The 20,888-nt window shown below is 36.4% G+C and overlaps 1 protein-coding gene across 3 annotated transcripts in view; it reads left to right on the top strand.

Annotated features, from left to right (window-relative positions):
• Window positions 1–20,888, top strand: part of ARHGAP44 (Rho GTPase activating protein 44) — a 191,803-nt gene that overhangs the window by 104,170 nt on the left and 66,745 nt on the right. For all 3 annotated transcript variants that reach the window (XM_072645033.1, XM_072645032.1, XM_072645029.1), the window contains 4 exons: window positions 360–441; window positions 934–1,061; window positions 6,768–6,879; window positions 7,278–7,359. In XM_072645033.1, the coding sequence (XP_072501134.1) occupies window positions 360–441; window positions 934–1,061; window positions 6,768–6,879; window positions 7,278–7,359 (404 nt within the window). The remainder of the gene's footprint in view (window positions 1–359; window positions 442–933; window positions 1,062–6,767; window positions 6,880–7,277; window positions 7,360–20,888) is intronic.

The raw sequence follows: 20,888 nt of genomic DNA, 5'->3' as shown, positions 1-20,888 counted from the left end.
CCCTTTCCACCAGGGTACTAAAGAAATAGGTGTTTATATTGGGCTCCACCTTCTAGTATGAACGAACCACTTATGTTCACTATTATCCTTACCCTTGAGTTTTAGAGTCACTTCTGTCTCTCTCTTGATTAGAGAAAGTGGCTGAAGCTGAAGCAGGAGCATGAGCATTATTTTAGGTGATATTGGCAGTGGGGAGGGAATAAATTAAATTATAGTGTGGCAAGACTGGTTTCCTACTTTCCTACCGTTTCCCCATGAAAGCTTGAGCTTAAGCCATCGTAATAATGAACAGTGTACTTTAAGCCTGTTTCTTGCCTAAGGACCTTTAGTAAGAAATATTTGCCTCTGTTTCTTCTCAGTTGATAGAAGTGCAAGCAGAATACCATAGGAAGTCACTAACGCTATTGCAGAATGTTTTGCCTCAAATAAAAGCACAACAGGGTAAGTGCAAAACTTCCTTTACTAGTAGAGGGTTTCTAGCAATCAAACAGAACTCTTCCTTGTCATCTGGATGAGGATGAAATGACCACATTCCTCATTGTCATTGCACTTAAACTCAGTAGCCTTTGTTTTAGAAGTCCATGTTTTGCTCTTTTCTAAAGAGGGGACTCAATTAAATAGGTCTGTCACTTGATCTGCCCTTAAAGACACAAAACATATTTATACTAGGGGCATATAAAACTATAGAGTTAGATGGAATTTCAGAGATCAGAATAGTAAGCCATAGTACACTGTGCCAACACTTCATCCAGGGTGATGGACATACTAGTTGAATGTCTACCATTACCTGTGTTTCAGCTAATGGGCTCAAATGAGAATTCCCCTTGTTCCTGTGATAGCAAGTAAAGCTGGGTAAGCCTTGATTTTTTTAAGATACAGAGTTTCCTATCCATCAGTTTGCCAAATTTCATCTTCCTTTTGCTTCCCCAACAGAGGCATGGGTAGAAAAACCATCCTTTGGAAAACCCTTGGAGGAACACCTGGCAGTCAGTGGAAGGGAAATTGCATTCCCTATTGAGGCATGTGTGACAATGCTTCTTGAATGTGGGATGCAAGAGGAGGTAGGTATGCATGCACTGCATCAGGTACAAACCCATCATTTTCATCTCAATCTCAGGAGACTGTTCTTCCATGAAAAAAGTTCTATGTGACCTTGTTCCCCTTTATATTCCTAGTTCTTCCAACATAAATTCCTGAATGTAATGCTACATCTCTCAAATTTTATCGTATTTATCACATACTTCCTTTGACCCCCACTAGCATATTTTATTATCCAAAGTAGGTGGTAAATAAATGTTTTTAAATAGATAATGTAATATTTTGGGTAAAGAAAATATCAAGAACAAACTATGGAAGCTGGAATGAGTTCAGTGTAAAGGGTTTATGAGACAATTAGATAGAACACTGGGCTAAATTTAATTCAGTAGGAAATGGGGACTCATTAACAGTTTTTGAACAAGAGAACAACATTACTTTCAAATGCCAACTTAAGTAAGGACTGCTGCTGACACCAAAATTCCTGCCCCATAACCTACTCTTTTTCTTCCATCACTAGACCTAAGAGTTTCACGCTCTAACTCTAGCTACTCTCAAGTTCTAGATTTGTAGACCTCTTTACCTCAGAACTTCATGCCTCATTTGGAAGCACCACTTACTCCACCCTAATTGCCTGAGCCATCAGAGAAATGCAACAACACCCTGTCCCAGCATAACTATTAAAGACTATAGACCTCTCACTGCCAGGACCCAGTCTAAGACTAGGACCTCTGATATCAGACAGAAGCCAAGCTCATTCTCTGTGTGCAGAATATCTTCTGGATGAAAGTCTGGGTTGGATCTCTGAAATACTTTCCTAATTGGACTCTGCCTTCCTTCTCTCCTCTTCAATCTATCTTCCATGTAACTCCCAAAAATGATAGTCTTTATTCATGACAGAAATCCTTAAAGCAGAAGGTGGGAGTTTGATGTAGAGAAATATCAGTTAGACTGGTGCTCACATCCATGGTTCCGGTGTTATCAGCCTGTTCTTTCTAAAACACCAAAGAAAGAATGTTTTGAACTAGCAAGAGGATCATTTTATTGAGCATTTATTAGAAACCTATGATTAATGACAATATAATAAATTTGTTTCTGACACCCAAAATTACCTTCTAACTATTTGAAATGGGAATAGAGGTTATTTCTCATCCTTTCCATCCCCCATACTATGATCCAAAATTGCTCTATCAAGGGAAAAATACCCTTCCCCCATTACAGTGTTCTAATCATTCATCTCCATCTATCTCAACCCAGTTCCTCCAGGGTTCCTATCCTCTCTTGCTTTATTTTAATTTTTTTAAAATAATTTTTTTGCAAACAGTGAAAATTTACCTTATTTCCCTTCCAATTCTTCCCTCCAATTAGTTAGAAAGAAAAAAATCTGTACAAAGAAACATATATGGTTAAGAAAACTAAATTCCCATAGTGGCCATGTCCAAAGAAAAAGTCACAATCTTCACCCTGAGTTCATCTCCTCTCTGTCAGGAAGTGGGTAGTACCTTTTATCATGAGTCCTCTGGAATCATGGTTGGTCATTTTGTTGATCAAAGTTCTTATATCCTTCAAAGTTATTTGTCTTTGAAGAATTGTTATCCTAGACATTGTTACCTGCATGTTTTTGTTTTTAATATGATTAATTATATTGATTGTTTTCCTCACATCAAATCATCCTTGGATTCCCTAAATCCCCCTGGAGTATAATGGATGATTTCATGAATAAATCACTGTAGTTGGTTTGATAGAATTTTGTTTAAAATATTTGAGTCAATTCATTAGTAATGTTGGCAATAATATTGGCTTATAATTTTCTTTCCAAAGTTATGCTAAAATTTTTCCTAATATTGAACCAACCCTGGTATAAGTCCTACCTGGTTTCTGTAATCTCTTTGCTAATATTTTATTTAAAATTTTTGCCTCTATATTTATTAGGGAAACTGGTCTATAATTTTCCTTCTCTTTTTTGCCTCTTCCCAGTTTAGGTATCAGCATATTATTTGTATCATAAAAAGAATTTGGTAGGACTCGTTCTTTGCCTATTTTCCCACATAGTTTACATAGTATTAGAATTAATTGTTTTTTAAATGAATTCACTTAATTCTTCTGGCTGTGGAGACTTTTTTCTTAGGGAATTCATTAATGACTTTTTCTATTTCTTTTTCTGAAATGGGGTTATATAAGTGTGTTATTTCCTCTTCTATTAATCTGTGCAGTATATATTTTTGTAACTATTCAGACATTTCACTAAGATTGTCAAATTTATTGGCATGCAGTTGGACAAAATAGCTCCTAATTATTGTTTTGATTTCCTCTTCTTTGGTGGTAAATGTACCCTTTTCATTTTTGATGCTGATAATTCGGTTTTCTTTCTTTTTTAAAATAAATAAATTTAAAATAAATTTTTTAAAATAAATAAACAGGGGTTTTTTTAGCTTTTTTTATAAATTCAGCTCTTAGTTCTGTTATTTATTTATTTATTAGTTCAATAGTATTCTTAATTTCAGTTTTATTAATCTCTCCTTTGGTTCTCAGAATTTCTAATTTAGTATTTAATTGGGAAGTTTTAATTTGTTCTTTTTCCCGATCATTTGTAGTATGTCATTTTTTAACTGAATTGTTAAACATAACCATTATGTGTCTTGTGGTTGGCAGCATTGGGTTTTTTGGGGGTTTTTTCCTAGAGGCAATCTGTAAATTCTTTCAATTGAAATTTCATTTTCTATATTCAGAAGTTCTGGGCAGTTTTCTTCTATTATTTTCTGCATTGTGGTGCTGAGGTTTTGGGGGTTTTTTTGTTAAGATTTTTGCCATGTTCTGGGCAATCTATGATCCATAGGTTATCTCTACTTATCCTATATTCAAAATCAGTTGTTTGCTTGTATAGTGAGGATGCCTTTAAAATGTTATTGTTCTTTGCTTCTCTTCTTGATTTTACTTCACTTCTGGATATTTGCCCTCCCAATATTTTGTCCTCTCTTTTGTTTCTTTGGTGACATTAGCCATTGAAGATTCCAAAATTTTCTATTCTGCCCTTTATTTTTGTTGTGAAGGACTTCTCATTTCTCTTTTGAAATACTTGAGACCAAATGTGTTGTGTTTCCTTGTTCTCTCCGTATTCCACGGTGTCCTCTGTCACATAAAATGTTGGCATATTTTCTTTTACTTTGCAGTATTTATCCATAGATACCTAAATTCATTTTCTAGATCTGGAGGACATATATTTTTCTGATGTTGTGGTTTTTCCTGTTGATTTTATCTGTTTATATTCAATATCTGAGTTTTGTTATATCTGAAATCTTTGGTAATTTGAGTCTTTTTTGGTCCCCTTATTTACCCTATTACTTACTGTTTAACTTCCTTCTTTCTAATTGTAGCCTTAGGGGCTGGATCTCAAAATGTCACAACGTCCTTCCATGCATGGTTCAACAACCTCAGTCTGTGCCTCAAGTGACTTTTGGGTAGTCACATCTGGCCCCACTTAAGTGCTGTGCTCTTTTCCAGTCTTGGTGGAACACACACACACACACACACACACACACACACACACACATCCTGGTGACCTGCCTCATTCCCTTTTGTTTTTTAGTTCTCTGTCATGGCACCAGCTGTTCAGAGCTTTATAATGCTGTCTCCCCCCAATACTGGCAGTTCATAGCTTTCCAGTGCTAGTGCTATGGGGTTGCATCCCCCAACAGGTTTTTTTTTCCTGGATGACTGTGACCAAACTGGTTTTTATAGCCCAAATAAACTTCCACATCCTAAAGCTGGAATCTCCATAGCACTGGAAAGAGGAAGAAGGCAACAAGGATGGTTTTTGTTGTATGTAAGTTCTTTTTGTGACCTGGATAGTAATGGAGTCAGAAGCAGGTTGCAAGAGTGAGAAGTGAGTGAGAAGTAAGGTTGTGAATTCATGAATACAGAAAATCTTTCTAAGTTTGGCTTTAAAAGAGAGAAGTGGGAAAATAGGTTATGGAATGTCAAAATTAAGTGAAGGTTTATTAAGACTAAGGGAAATTAGGTCATATTTGTAGGCAGAACAAAAAAATTAATAGCTAAAAGAGACTGGGTCACATGCGGAAAAATAGAAAAGATCACACATTTTCTCTGATCCCCATGATCTCTCAAACTTTTTCAAAATAGAAATTATATGCCAAAGATAAAACAACTTTAGCTGACTAAATCCAGAATCTGAAAGCTTAAAAATAATAACAACCAAAAATCCACAAGCTGGTACTTACTGACTCTAAGGTTACTCAGCAACTGTCCCTTACCTCCTGTGCTACCACCAACAAGGTTACCTGCCCTAGCTGGTTCAAGGATGCAACAAGAACTTACATACAACAAAAACCATCCTAATTTGGTTTCCTTGTTGCTGCTCTCTCCTTGTTCTTCCCTCTCTGTCTTACTGCTCCTGCACTTTACTAGATCTTCATCCATCTTCCATAAGTTCTATCCTGATCCCTTTTTTCTTCTGTCTCTTACAACTTCTTGCTCTTATCTGCTTCAATGAGTGGTTTCATCATCTCCATGTAGATGACTGTCAAATTTATATACCCTGTTTTAACCTTTCTCTTGAACAACTGTCCTGCATCAACAACTTCCTCCTGAATGGTCCAGTGACATCTCAAACTCAAGAACACAGAATCTCAGAATTGTAAAGAACCTCAGAAGTCATTTAATAAATGAACATAAATGAACAGAAATCACCTCAACAATGATACTGGCAAGTGGCCAATAAGCCTTTATTTAAAGACTTCAAATAAAAGAAAACTCATTATATCATGAGCCAATTCTTTGTTAAGAATGTTTTTCCATCAAACTTAAAATTGCCTCTGTAGTTTCTTGCTCCTACTTCTCTTCCCTGAGACCAAGCAGATCAGTCTAATTTATTTTTTCCAGCACATGGTATAGGAGGATATTGTATAAAGAGAGAAGGCCAAGGACTGAGCCTTGAGTAACACATTTTTAGGAGATAGTTGGTCTTGGAGGGACAATTAAAGTAAATAAAGAAGGTACAGTTGGAGAGATAAGTTGAGAAGCAGGCTAGTACAGTGTTTGGAAGCTAAAGGAGAGAATTTTAAAGAGGGGAGCTGGTTAACAATGTCATACCTAGCAGAGAAGTCAGGGTAAACAGAGAGATCATTGCCATCTTGAGTCACTCCCAAGAGATGTGAGTTTGGCTCTTTCATGAGTATAATAAAGACCTTAGCATTACAGAATGAAAGGAGGAAAAGAGTGAATTGGTGTCCAAAAGATACTTAAACAACCTTCTTTCTAGCTCCTAACTTGTTCTGGAGGCTCCTCTCCAGTTCTCTCCTAAATTCTCCCTCTACTCCTTCAGACTCTCAACTCTCTTCTAATTCTCTTCTCCATTCTGTAGGTTTCTTAGATGTACTCTAGCTGACACTCTAAGGGTCAGAGGGTGTAGGAAGTTTTATGGTTATAGAAAACAGATTTAGAGCAAATATGCTGGGTGCAAAGAGGGCTGTTCCCCCAAAATCATTATTTATCTATCTATCCCTAGCCTGAGTGTACAAAGTTTGGCTGACAGTCACTATAACATGCCCTTTGCTTTCCTACTTTCCAAGCTTCCAGAATAACATTCTGGTTTAACATAGATTTTCCATGAAAAGACACCTGAGAATTTGTGTGGTGAGACTTGTCTTTCAACTTCTGATCTGCAGGATCTGTTCCTATTAATACTTTTACTTTTTTTTCTGTCTTTCTGGCAGGGCCTTTTCAGAGTGGCTCCCTCTGCTTCTAAACTGAAAAAGCTGAAAGCTGCTCTGGACTGCTGTGTACTGGATGTACAGGAATACTCAGCTGACCCTCATGCTATTGCAGGTAATAGAGTTACCTGGTTGTCACATGACTGAGTTAGACAGGGATTTTCAGGAAAGGGACTCAGTAGACCTTTAAGGTAGGTGTTTCTGGGACACTAAAACCAACAAATTCCCATCATGTCTTTGAGAGGTCCAAGAGTAGTATATCCCGTTCCAAGTCACACCACAAAAAAGGATCAAGACAAAAAAAAAAATCAGTTCTTTCTTTTGTCCAGCATGCCTTGTCTAAGAATGGTTATGAAAGAGAAGCAGCAGGTATCTTCTCTCGTTGTAATGCCCAAGTACTATACTCAGTGCTCTTAATCCAAGCCTTCTGAGATTTATATATAAGACCACTTATCAAGTGCCTTCCCCTGGCCAATCATAATTGATGATGGTAAATAATTTGTTCATATCTAGGAGCTCTAAAGTCTTATCTCAGAGAGTTGCCAGAACCTCTCATGACCTTTGAACTCTATGAAGAATGGATTCAGGCTTCCAAGTGAGTATCCTGAATGTCACAAAAGCTTTAGTTTTGGTTTTAGTGTTGTTTTTTTATGGAGAGAAATGCTGAGGTAGCCCCTGTTCACACTTCCAGGAGGTAAGATGAAGAGGAACTAGTCCTGAAAATATAATGGAATAGTGAGTCACAAAATATTGAAGAAAGATCAGAGAAATGAGAAAAAAATCCATGAGAAATAGACAGGAAGATGATACAAAAGTCAGAGTACAAGTTATTGGAGTCCCTATGTGAGGAATAACCTACCTTCAAATTTATATAGACATCGTTATTGTAACCTGCCTTTGTACTAAACAACAACTGACTTAGATAAGTACATGAATTTATTATCTCAAATATGCAGTTTCTCCATAAGTAAAAATCGGTATTGGTTGAAACTGAATAGAAGGCTTGTTACTGAAGGTGAAGCAGGGGGAAGTGTTGAAGGAAAAATCACGAAGTGTCAGAACTTGAGAGTGTAGGAAGTGAGGGGAAAGTTCAGTGAACAGCAAAATCTCTCAATTAACAGATTAGAGAGCAGAGGTGCAGCTAATGAAAGCTGACCTAGGTCTAAAGATTACAAAGTTTGTTTCAAGAGATTTTTGGGTATGGGAACCAAACTGCATTAGAGCAATGGACTTGGAGTATCGGGACATGAAGAAATGCAGATTGTGCCAGAATTAGGAGTTATGCCCAATAGCAACCAGAAAATGTTATGTTTCCTCAATTATTGGAGATTGAAAAAGCCTGAAGGTAAAGCAGAGAAGAATTAAGAAGTGAAGCAATGCTTTGTGTACATGGTAGACACTTCATGCGTGTTTCTAATAGAACTGGATTGATGGATTAAACTGGATGAGGCTAGACTTGTTAACATAACTGATTGATTAGTAATTTGCCTACTTCTATGGAGTTTGTATCCCCAAGAATTTTCATTTGATAGGAAATGTGCGCACTCAGTCCTTTTTGTGCACTTACAGTTGACCACTTCTCTACCATGAGGAGGGGTGGTATGTGTCATAGTCTATTCTCTGGACTCAAAAATGTTCATTGCATTGATCTGAGATCTCTGTCATCAAATATTACTTTTTTATATTAATATGACCATTGTGCATATTTTTCTTTTAGTTATATTGATTTTGCATCAATCCCTATAAATCTTCCTAAATTTCTCTGAATTTTTCATATTACATTATATTCTTATGCCATAATTTGTTCAGCTGTTCCCTTAGTCAATGTTTTTTCTTAAAAATAATATCTTAGTGATCCCTTTTTTCAAAAGGTATGTTATTACTCTTTGATTATTTACTATGGAACTGGGGATGTGAATTGTAAATTTACAGGGCAAAGCTGTATCCTAAGAACAAAGTTAAAAATAATTTTTAACCTTGAATAGTGAAGGCACTTAGCATAGTACCTGGCACATAGTAGACGTTTAATTAATTTTTATTGATTGATTTATTGAAGTAAGAAATGACCACTAGTGAACAGAGAGTCTTTTCAAAAAAAATCATATCCTATCTATATGTAACTTTTCCATTTTCAGATACAAAAGTTTTTGAGAACAGAACCTGTCTTTATATGGGTATAGGTATATCTAACTTTATGGAAATGTGTTTGCTAAAAGTGGTGGGTAAATAGTATTTTTGTAAATGCTCTCAAGTGAACTAAGAAAATTTAGAAATAATATTTATAAAGCACTTAGCACAATGCCTGGCACATAATAGGTGCTTAAAAGTGCTTATTCCCTCCTATCCTGAATATTTTAGACACCCTTTCAAATCAACCAGTTTTGTATCCTTGACTCTTTTCTCCCTCTCCCTCTCCCTTACCCCAAAATCCAATTAGTTGGCAGATACTTTCAATTCTTCCTCCATAATGGCTCTAGCGTCTAAGCCCTTCCCTCTACTTACATAGCTGCCATCCTATTTCAGGCCATTATTATGTCTTACCTAGACTATTATGATAATCTACTAGTTGACCTCCCTGCCTGCAACCCCACCCCTCTCAAATTTGTGTTCTACAAAGTAAACAAAATAATCTGATAGCATCACTCCTCTGCTCAAAAATCATCAGTAGGTCTGTCTGGCCTCTTGCATAAAAGATAGACTCCTTGGCCTGGCATTTAAAAGGCCTTCTTCAATTTTTCTCCAACATGCAACTTTCTACTTTTGTTTCACGCCATGTGCTTTCACATGGTCTAGCCATTCTAGCCAAGCTGAACGAATTTATCAGATGTATTAACTAGACCATCTTCCACTTTTGTGCACTTGCTCAAGCTGTTCCCCATGTCTGGAATGCACTACTTCCTCATCTTTCCCTTTCAGAATCCTTCACTTTCAGGCTTAGCTCAGATACTACATCTTCCTTGAAGATTTCCTAAACTACATCCGCATCCAACCTACATCTATCATATGTCTCACTTTCTTCAAATTATTGCTTATTTATATATCTCTTCACCTATTGTATGATGCAAACTTCTTCAAAGAAGAGATTGTTATGTTTTTATCTTTGTATTTCTAGGACCTAGTATAAAGCAAGTGCTTATTAAATGTCTGCTGTTGAAATGAAAAACTTCACAGTGAATCCTTTTAGAGGCACTGATGCTGTTTTGAAAAGAGTACTAGACTTGGAATCAGGACTCATTGATTCGGCTTTGGGTAACTCTAGGAACAAGAAGGGGGCAATGTGGTGAAGATTATTTGGGTTATAAGTTAAGGAGGGAAGAATAGTCATTTTGCCATTGGAGTACACTACAGATCACCTAGACAGAAAGAACAAAAATTGATGGGGAGTGTGAGAAAAAAGTCACAAGTTTGGCATGGTAGCATGATATAGTAGTGATGGGAAACTTTAATTATCTGGATGCTTTTTAGAACTCTCTGTCTACCAAGAGTAGAGAAGGTAACTTCTTGACTTGTCTTTGTAATAATTTTCTCCTTCAAAAGGTAGAGGAAGCAAAAAAGAGAGATTTGATTCTGTATTTAATTCTTACTCATAGGGAAGAACTGGTTGCTGAGATGGAAATTTGAGAACCTTAGGAAGAAAGGACCTCTCTATTCTAGATAGTAATAGAGAGGAAATCTGAGCATGGTCTGACATTAAATTTGGGGAAAACAGATCTCCAGAATTCAGAGAAATGACATGTAGGATTTCATAGAATTAAATATATCAGGAGAGATAGAAGATGCTCAAGAAAAATTTTGAAGACAAAAAAGGAAACCTCCAATGAAGAAGTAAAGTGGGAATTGTCAAAAGAAACCAATGTGGATGTACCAACCAACCTTGATTTTAGAAGGAATTGTACAGAAGTTGGAAATAAGACCAAATACCAGAAGATGAATATGATGAGTATGGCACAGTCCCATAAAAATTGTGTAAGGAATGCTAAACCACAGAATGAGTTCAATTCAGCAAGAGAGGCTAAGGACAAACAAAAGTGGTTTTTGTTTGTTTTTGCCATATTTGGGGGGAGGGAATAGAGAAAGGAGGGTGAGAGATGCTTTGGACAGTGATAACTAACAGCAGAGGAAAGGCAGAACAGCTTAATTCTGATTTTGTTTCTGTTTTCTCGGCAAAGGAGAAGCACGTTTACCCTGGAAATGACAGAACAAACAAGACTGACAGGGAGTTGATATCCAAGATAAGTTAAGGAGAAAGCAAGAGAGCACCTAACTTCCTTTGATGAATTCGAGTCTCCTGGCCCAGGTGAACTACATTTTCTGGTCCTGAAAGAACTGGCAGATGTGATTGCTAAGACACTAACAGAAATATTCTTGCTATCAGACTCCCTACAAAAGAAGTTCAATATTTCTCAAACACTGAAATATGCCTAATTTAATGAAATGTCATACTAAATTTGGTTGAAAGATGGATAATGGGAGATGCAAGACAGAGAAGGGGAAAGGTCCTGATTTTCTTAAAAGGAAAGAAAACAATCTGCTTAACTCCAATTCCCTGGGAAAATTCCAGTGTAGATCATTAAAGAGATGGTTGAAAGGGAAACTAGAAAGAAAGAAATTGATTATATTTTTCTAGTTTATTTATTTATTTAGTCTTTAATTTTCCCCCTCACATGTAACATGTGAACAACAATTCTTAACATTTGTTTTTAAAACTTTGAGTTCCAAATTCTCTCCCTTCCTTCCTCCTCATCCCCCCTCATTGGAAGGGTGAACAATTCCATATAGGTTATATATGTGTAGTCATGCAAAACATATCCATAATAGTCATGTTATGAAAGAAAACACAGACAAAAAAAACTTCAAGAGAAATAAAAGAAGGAAAAAGTATGCTTCAATCTGTATTCAGACACCGTCAGTTCTTTCTCTGGGGATAGATAGCATTTTTCATCCTAAGTCCTTCAGAGTTTTCATGGATCATTGTGCTGCTGAGAATAGCTAAGTCATTCACAGCTGGTCATCCTCTAATATTGCTGTTAATTTCTACCCATTACATTTTACTTTGCATCAACCAATATAAGTCTTTCTAGGTTTTTCTGAGAATATCCTCCTCATCCTTTCTTGTTGTACAATAGCGTTCCATAACAACTACATACAATTTATTCAGTCATTCCCCAATTGATATGCATCCCCTCAATTTCCAATTCTTTAGCCCTGGAAAAGAGCTGCTATAAATGTTTTTGTACATAGATTCCTTTTCCTTTTTGTTTTTCATCTCTTTTGGGATATAGACCTAGTAGTACTATTGTTGTGTCAAAGGGTATGCCTGGGTTTATAGCCCTTTGGGCATAGTTCCAAATTGCTCTATATAATAGTTTAATGAAATTCACAACTCTGACAACAGTACATTAATGTCTCCTTTTTCCCACACCCCCTCCAACATTTGTCATTTACTTTTTCTGTCCTATTATCTATTCTAATATGTATAAGGTAGTACCTTGGAATTGTTTTGCTTTGCATTTCTCCAATCAGTAGTGAATTCGAATAGTTTTTTTCTATGGCTATGGATAGCTTTGATTACTTCATCTGATTATATCTTTTGATCTGTTATCAATTGGGGAATGACTTATTTTTTATAAATTTGACACAATTTTCTGTATGTTATAGAAGTGAGGTCTTTATCAAAGGAGTTTGTTTCAAAAAAAATTTTTTTTCACAACTACCATTGCTAACTGTATTTTCCTCCATCCTATACCTCCAACTCCATTTGTTCTATTCTCTCCTTTCACCGTCCCTCCTCAAAAGTGTTTTGCTTCTGGTTACCTCTTTCCCTAATCTGCCTTTCCTTCCATCACTGATCTCCTTCTCTTTCCCCTTTCTCCTGCTATTTTCCTGTGGGGTATGATAAATTTTTATACTCTATTGCCTATATATCTTACTTCCCAGACACATGTAAAAACAATTTTTAACATTTCTTTTTATAACTTTGAATTCCAAATTTTCACCCTTCCTCTCTCCCTACCTCTCACTGAGAAGACAAGCAATTCAATATAGGTTATACATTTGGAGTTATATAAAACACTTCCAAAATAGTCATGTTGTTTCCTTTCATCCTGTCCCTCCTCAAAAGTGTTTGCTCTGATTACCCCTCCCCCAATCTGCACTCCCTTTTATCACCCCCCTCTTATCTCCTTCCCCCCTACTTTCTTGTAGGGTAAGACAGATTTCCATACCCAATTGAGTGTGTGTGTTATTCCCTCCTTAAGCCAAATCCAATGAGAGTTCCTTTTCCCATTCCCTCTCACCCCCCCCTTTTCCCCTGCACTGTAAAAGTTTTTGCTTGCCTATTTTATATGAGATAATTGATCCCATTCTACCTCTCCCTCTCTCTTTCTCACAGTACATTCCTCTCCCACCCTTTAATTTTATGTCTTAGGGAACTTCATATTCAACTCATCCTGTGCCCTCTGTCTGTATACATTCCCTCCAACTACTCTAATACTGAAATAGGACTCATGAGTTACAGATATCATCTTTCCATATAGGAATGTAAACAATTCAACTTTAGTAAGTCCCTTATGATTTCTCTTTCCTGTTTACCTTTTCATGCTTCTCTTGATTCTTGTATTTGAAAGTCAGATTTTCCATTTATCTCTGCTTTTTTCTCAAGAATGCATTAAATTCCTCTATGTCATTGAATGTCAATTTTTTCCCCTTTTGGAATTATACCCAGTTTTGCTGGGTAGGTGATTCCTGGTTATAATCCTAGCTCCTTTGACCTCTAAAAACTCATATTCCAAGCCTTCCTATTTTTTAATGTAGAAGCTGCTAATCTTGTGTTATCTTGATTGTGTTTCCACAATACTTGAATTGTTTCTTTATGGCTGCTTACAATGTTTTCTCCTTGACCTGGGAACTCTGGAATTTGGCTAGAATACTCCTGGTAGTTTTCAGTTTGGGATCTTGTTCAGGAGGTGAGCAGTGGATTCTTTCAATTTCTGTTTTACCCTCTGGTTCTAGAATATCAGAGAAGTTTTCCTTGATAATTTCTTGAAAGATAATGTCTAGGTTCTTTTTTTGATCATGCCTTTCAGGTAGTTCAATAATTTACAAGTTTTCTCTCCTAGATCTATTTTCCAGGTCAGTTGTTTTTCCACTGAGATATTGCACAATTTTCTTTTTTTTTCCTTTTGTTGTGTTTCATAATTTCTTGATTTCTGACAGAGTCATTATCTTGCATTTGCTTCATTCTAATTTTTAAGGAATTATTTTCTTATAAAGGAGCTTTTGGAACTCCTTTTCCCTTTGGCCAATTCTGCTTTTTAAGGCATTCTTCTCCTCATTGACTTTTTGCCCCTCTTTTGCCATTTGGTCTAGTCTATTTTTTAAGGTATTATTTTTCTTCATTATTTTTTGTGTCTCCTTTATCAAACTATTGACTCATTTTTCATGATTTTCTTAGAGCACTCTATTCTCTTCCCAACTTTTTCTCTACTTCTCTTACTTGATTTTCAGAATCTTTTCTGAACTCTTCCATATTTTTCATATTTTTCTTGGAGGCTTTGGATGTAGGAGCTTTGACTTTGTTGTCCTCTTCTGGGTGTATGTTTTGAGCTTCCTTTTGGCCAAAGTAAGATTCTATAGTCAGATTTTTTTTTTCCATTGTTTGCTCATTTTCCCTCTCTATTTCTTGATTTTTTAACTCTTTCCTATGACAGGGCTCTATTTCCAATAGGGAGGGTGCACTGTCCCAAACTTCATGAGTTTTGTGCAGCTGTTTTAAGAGGTACTTCTAGGGACCTGTAAGTTTTCAGTTCTTCTAAAGGTGGTATGATCTAAGAAGAGATGTTTACTCCTCTCCTGGCCTGTTATTTGGTCTGTGAGTGACCACAAGATCTCTTTTCTCCTCTGGAACTGTGAGGAGGATTACCCCTCCACTGCTGCCACAAGCTTACCTATGCCAGTGCTCCTCCTTGCCCCAGGACTGCTGCCACCTAGGACTGCCACCCAGATCCCAAGTATGGACAAAGCAACAGAGTCCTGCCTCAGTGTCAGCAAAGAGACCCTTGTAATCTGTTGTTTAATCCCCTTACCGTCTGTGGGCCTCATCTCTGGAAATAGCTGCTGCTACCACCACTACCACCACACCTACCATCACAGCCACCACCACCTCCACCACTGCTGATTCAGTCACTCCCCAGGCCTACCCCTGGTTTTCTGGGATCAGGGCTGTGTTAGGGTCATGGCTAGATTGTGCTCCTCTCTCACTCAGGTCCAACAGACCTTATCTACTGACCTTCTAAATTGTATCGGGCATTTGTGTGTCGTGAAGTCTGGAAACTGCCACAGCTGCCAAATGATTCAGTACCCCGAAGCCTGCTCTGGGTTTGCTTTAGTCTGGTCCATGATGTCACAGCCCATGCTGGACTGCACTCCTCTCTCATCCTGGCACAGCAGACCTTTTCTATTGACCTTCCAGGTTGTCTTGGTCTGGATATTTGTTTTACTGTCTTTTTGTGGGTTCTACTGCTCTAGAATTTGTTTAGAGTCATTTTTAAAGGTATTTGGAGGGCTTTGGGGAGAGCTTTGGTGAGTCCTGTAGCATCAATGTGATATTCACAGTGCCTACAACAACTAAGAATATCCTGGTATGATTCTGAATCGTGAAATACTACGGACCCTCCACATGGAAGACAGAACCAAAACATTTATTCAAACACCAGAAAGCCAAATTCATCATAGCAACAAAAATCTATACACAATAGCAATGAAGAGAAAAACACCATCCCCAAGCCTTCCCCTGCTAGACTTCCCACAAAACAGTCATAAACAGGCCCCCTTAAACAAAATCACAAACAAGCCCTTTCACTCATGCTAGCCAGCTGCCTGCTTGCCTGCATCCTTTCTAGCTCTGATTGCTCTCTCACCAATTTCCTCTCACTTCTGTTCTAGCTCCACCTCTTCCTGTTCCACCCACTTAGCAAACTTTTCCCTCCATAGGCTCCTTGTGACTCAGCCTCATGTGACTCAGGCTTCCATGTGACCCAGGCAGGTCACATGAGCTTATTAATGAATTAGAAAGATTTCTCATTTTAAATTACCATTACTAGTCCCTTCCTTTACTCTTTGGAATTTTACTCTTTACATCTTTGGAAAAATTGATTATAAAGGGCCAAAATGGCTTCAAAAAGAGGTCATGCCAGATTTCCCTTATTTCCTTTTTTGACAAAGTTACTAAATTAGTAGATGTGGGAGGATGTTGTGGATATAGTTGAACTATATTTTAGTAAAGCTTTTAATAGAATTTCCTCATACTATTCCTATGAAGAAGATGGAAAGATATGGATTAGGGAATGATATAATCAGATAGCTTCAGCACTGATTGGATGCTTGACACAAAAAGAAGTTGTTAATGGTTCATTGTCCTCCTGACAGGAGATCTCTAGTGGAGTACTTCATGGATCTGGGCTTGTCCCTGTGGTGTTTAATACTTTTATCAATGGCTTAGATAAAGTCGTAGTTGATATGTTCATCAAATTTGAAAATGAAATTAATTTGACAGGTATAAAATCTTCATAGCTAGAGTACTGGACTGAGTATATAATAAGATACAATAAAGTCATTTACAAAAGAAAAAACTAGCTTCAGAAGTATAAGATAGAATAGGCATTGGTAAACAGCCAGTATTATTTTTAACATGTGGGGATTTTAGTGGATTGCAAGCTCAGTGTGAGTCAATAATGTCATGTGGCAGCCAAAAAAAAAAAAAAAAAAAAGCTAATATGTTCTTGGGTTGTGTTAAGAAAAATATGACTTCCAAGAATGGGGAGGTGATCATTCATCTGTATTCTGCCCTCATCAGAACTGATTTAAAGTATTGTGTACTGTTCTGGTCACCAACATTTAATGATACTAATAAGCTAAAGAGTATCCAGAGGAGGGTTACTAAGGTGGTAAAAGAACTTGAGGTCATGACACATGAAGATTGATTAACTGGAAATGTTTAGCATGAAGAAAATAGCACTGGGAGAACACAACTGCTGTCTTCAATGATTAACCTTGTTCTTTTGGCCCATGAAGGTAGAACCAGAAGAAATATGTGGAAATTGTAAGAAGTACATTTAGGCTCAATGTCAGGTAAAATTTAAGATCTATACAAAAGTGGAAGGGGCTGCCCTGAGAAATGGTGGCCTCCCACTCCTTGGAGGTCCTTAAGCAGAGGCAAGATAGACACTTGTCAGGGAAACTTTAGTGAATGGGTTGAACTAGGTGACTGCAAAGATTCCTTACAATCCAGATTCTATGATGATGAGAAATCCCTTGGTCTACTTGGGCCACAGTTTCTTCATCTATAAAATGAGTTGAATTAACTGATATCAAAACTTCCTTCTAGTTATACAAATCTGTTTCTACAGTCCAACATCTTACACTCTAGAATTGTTTTTAATATATTGAAGTAATCATAGCAGAAAGAACACTGGATTGTAGTGAGAACTGATTTTTTAAAAAATCTGAATTTATGTTTAACAAAATGCTTCAAAGATACGTAAGGCATCATAATTATTATTAGGGTAGAGAATTGCTCTTTAACAACTGTGAGTATTGCTGTGGAGTTGTCCTATTAATACTCATTTTTCCCTATTGTCTCTTCTCTACTGGATAGAGGTAGAGTTGAACTTCTCCTAATCTTATCCTATCTCCTCCCAGGTTGGGAGGTAGAGTGGAGAGAGTATTTAGGGTATGATTGTCTACTTCTTTCTCTCCAAAGATTTAATCATCCACAACAATTAGCTATTACAACAATTAGCTCCCTTTCCCCACACACACCTCCCAGGAACAATATAATGCCCTCAGGTCAATGTGGTGTCTAGGTGGCAGCTAGGTAGCACAGTATATAGAGTGCTGGTTCTGAAGTAAGGAGCTCCTGACTTCAAATATGGCCTCAGACACTTACTGGCCAAGCTGTGTGACCCTGGGTAAATTACTTAACCACTGTTTGCCTCAGTCTCCTCATCTGAAAAATGAAGATAATAATAGCACCTGACTCTCAGGGTTGTGAGGATCAAATGAGATCATTGTAAAGGCTTAGCACAGTGCCTGGCACATAGGATGTACTGTAGGCATGTTAACTGCTATTATTTCTCCACTTTATGGAATTTATATCAAACAAAATGTGTTAGTGATAGACTCATAATAGCTCATATTCACATTCCGGAAGATTCCTAACATTCAGACAGAGATTTAGTTCTTTGCCCTAATTTAAATTCTATATCTCTATCTATAGCTATATAAATATAGAGATAAAGATACATACATATGTATGCATTATATATATGCATATATATGTAGCTAGAATCATGGATATGGCAAAAATCAAGATATAGGAAACTTTCAGGTAAAAAATGTGAGCACAGTATACTATATCTATTATTGGATAGAAAAGGGGGGAGAAAGGGAAAGGAAAAAGCAGTCTTTTTTTATTTTTAAAGAACTTCCACCAGTTTTTAAACCCATGTAACTTCATTACCAGTTTTTGGCTTCAAGTTGCTTGTAGAGGTTGGGTGGCCTGCATTCTCTACCACAGTTCAGTCTGCCTTTAATTTCCTTTTCCATTTTTTATTTCAGTTTCCACTTTTTACTGTTGTCTCTGTACCACCAATTCTTTCCAGCTCAGAGTTTGAGGACATTTCTTGCTGCTGCTGCTCAGATCTTGCAGAAACTCTTCCTTCTTACTCTGTGTCTCACAGACCTGTGTGTGCCTTTAAGCAATCCCGTTTTAACTCGTCTTTTCTCTCCTGAAGAGGACTAGGAAAATGCTTATTCCTCTGACTTGGAAATACCAGGATGTTAGATAGTTCTCAATCCCTATTATACTCAGATAAGATGAATATTTGACCAATTTTTTCTCTTAAAAGTTTGATTTTTTTATATTACCTTGGTATTCAAGTGAAAAGGAAATGATGAAGATTACTGATATTGTATTTTCATATTACACATATAAATTATTGTAAATTTTGAGTGTTGGAAGAAACCTTGGAAGCCATTGAGCCTAACCAATAACTGAACAAGAAAATCCTCTAGAACATAGTCAGTGGTCATCCAACTTTTGTCTGAAGACATATTGAGAAAGAACCCATTGTGCCCATGGTGCTTTTTATAGCTCTTACTGTTAAAAAGTTGTTTTTTCTTTGACATAAAGATTTTGCAACATTTACTGATTTCCTAGCCCTATCTTATAGGACCAAGGAAGTATGAAATTTAAGTACTCAAAGAATGTCTATCATATTCCCCACAAATATTCTGTTCTTAAAGCTAAACATCTTCATAGAGGATGGTTTCAAGGCCCTTCACCATCTTGATTGCCCTTCTCTGGACACTTCACAGATTATCATTGTCCATCCTAGGATGTGGTACTCAGAATTTTAAAAATTCTCCAAATGTGTTCTGATCATGGTAGAACACAATGTTACTATTGCTTCCCTCATCCTGTGCCTTTTTTTACTATTTTTAAAATATTTGGTTTTTTTTTAATTTTTTCTAAATGATGTAAGAATTTTTAACATTCATATTTTGAAAATTTTGAGTTCCAAATTCTTTGTCTCCCTCTTTATTCTCTCCTCTCATTGAGAAGGCAAGCAATTTGATAAAAGTTATACATGTGCAGTCATGCAAAACTTATTTCCATACTAACCATGTTGTGAAAAAAAACACAGACAAAAAAACAGAAAATCAAGTAAGAAGAAGTGTGATTTGAATTGCATCCAAATTCCATTAGTTCTTTCTGTGGAGGTGGATAGCATTTGTCATCCTAAGTTCTTTAGAATTGTCTTGGATCGATCATTGTTTTGTTAAAAATAGCTAAGTCATTCACAGCTGATCATCATAAAATATTACTGTTACTGTATACAGTAACACAGTTATTGTGTTTCTTCTCACTTCACTTAACGTCAGTTCATGGAAGTCTTTCCAGGTTTTTCTCAAAACATTCTACTTTTCTTATAACACAATAGTACAATTCATAATACAATAGTATTCATTTCTTATAACCCAATAGTATTCCATCACAATCATATACCACAACTTTTTCAGTTATTCCCCAATTGATAGGCATCCCTTCAACTTCTAATTCTTTGCCACCACAAAAAAAAAGCTGTTATAAACATTTTTGTACCTATAGGTCCTTCTCCTTTTTAAGAAAGTCTCTGTGATAACAGAACCTAGTAGTGGTATTACTGGGTCAAAAGGTATGTACACTTTTATAGCCCTTTGGGAGTTGTTCCAAATTCCTTTCCAGAATGGTTGTATCAGTTCATAACTCCACCAACAGTATATTAGTGTCCCAATTTCCTCAAATACTGTGCAGCATTTGTCATTTTCCTTTCTGCCATAGTAAAAAAACTGATAGGTGTGAGGTGTTACCTCAGAGTTGTTTTAATTTGTATTTCCTTAATCAACAGTGATTTAGAGCATTTTTTCATATGAGTATAGATAGTTTTGATTTTTTTTCTTCTAAAAACTGGTTGTTCATATCCTTTGATCATTTATCAATTGGCGAATGACTTATATTCTTATAAATTTGACTTAGTTCTCTATATTTTTGAGAAATGAGGCCTGTATCAGAGAAAGTAGCTGTAAAATAAATCACTTTCCAGCTTTGCTTTCCTTCTAATCTTGGTTATAATAGTTTTTGTTTATGCAAAACTTTTTTTAATTTAATCAAAATTGTCCATTTTTCATCTAGAAATACTCTTTCTCTCTCTGTCTCTCTGTCTCTCTGTCTCTCTGTCTCTCTCTCTCTCTCTCTCATAAATTCTTCCTTTTTTCATAGATCTAACATATAAACTATTCCTTCTTATGGTATCACCTTTTATATTTAAATCATGTACCCATTTTGCCCTTAACCTTAGTATATGGTATAAGATGTTTTTTTTACCTTGTTTCTAACATGCTGTTTTCCAGTTTTCCCAGGAGTTGTTGTCAGATAGTGAATTCTTTTCCCAAAAACTGGGGCCTTTGGTTTTTATGAAATATTAGGTAATTGTGGTCATTTATGACAGTATCTTGTGTACTTCATCTATTCTATTGAGTCACCACTCTATTTCTTAGTACCATATAGTTTTGATGATTACCACT

This window comes from Notamacropus eugenii, chromosome 2 (genome assembly GCF_028372415.1).
Source record: "Notamacropus eugenii isolate mMacEug1 chromosome 2, mMacEug1.pri_v2, whole genome shotgun sequence".
In the NCBI taxonomy this organism is placed as follows: domain Eukaryota; kingdom Metazoa; phylum Chordata; class Mammalia; order Diprotodontia; family Macropodidae; genus Notamacropus; species Notamacropus eugenii.
This window is presented reverse-complemented; position numbering and strand designations above follow the sequence as displayed.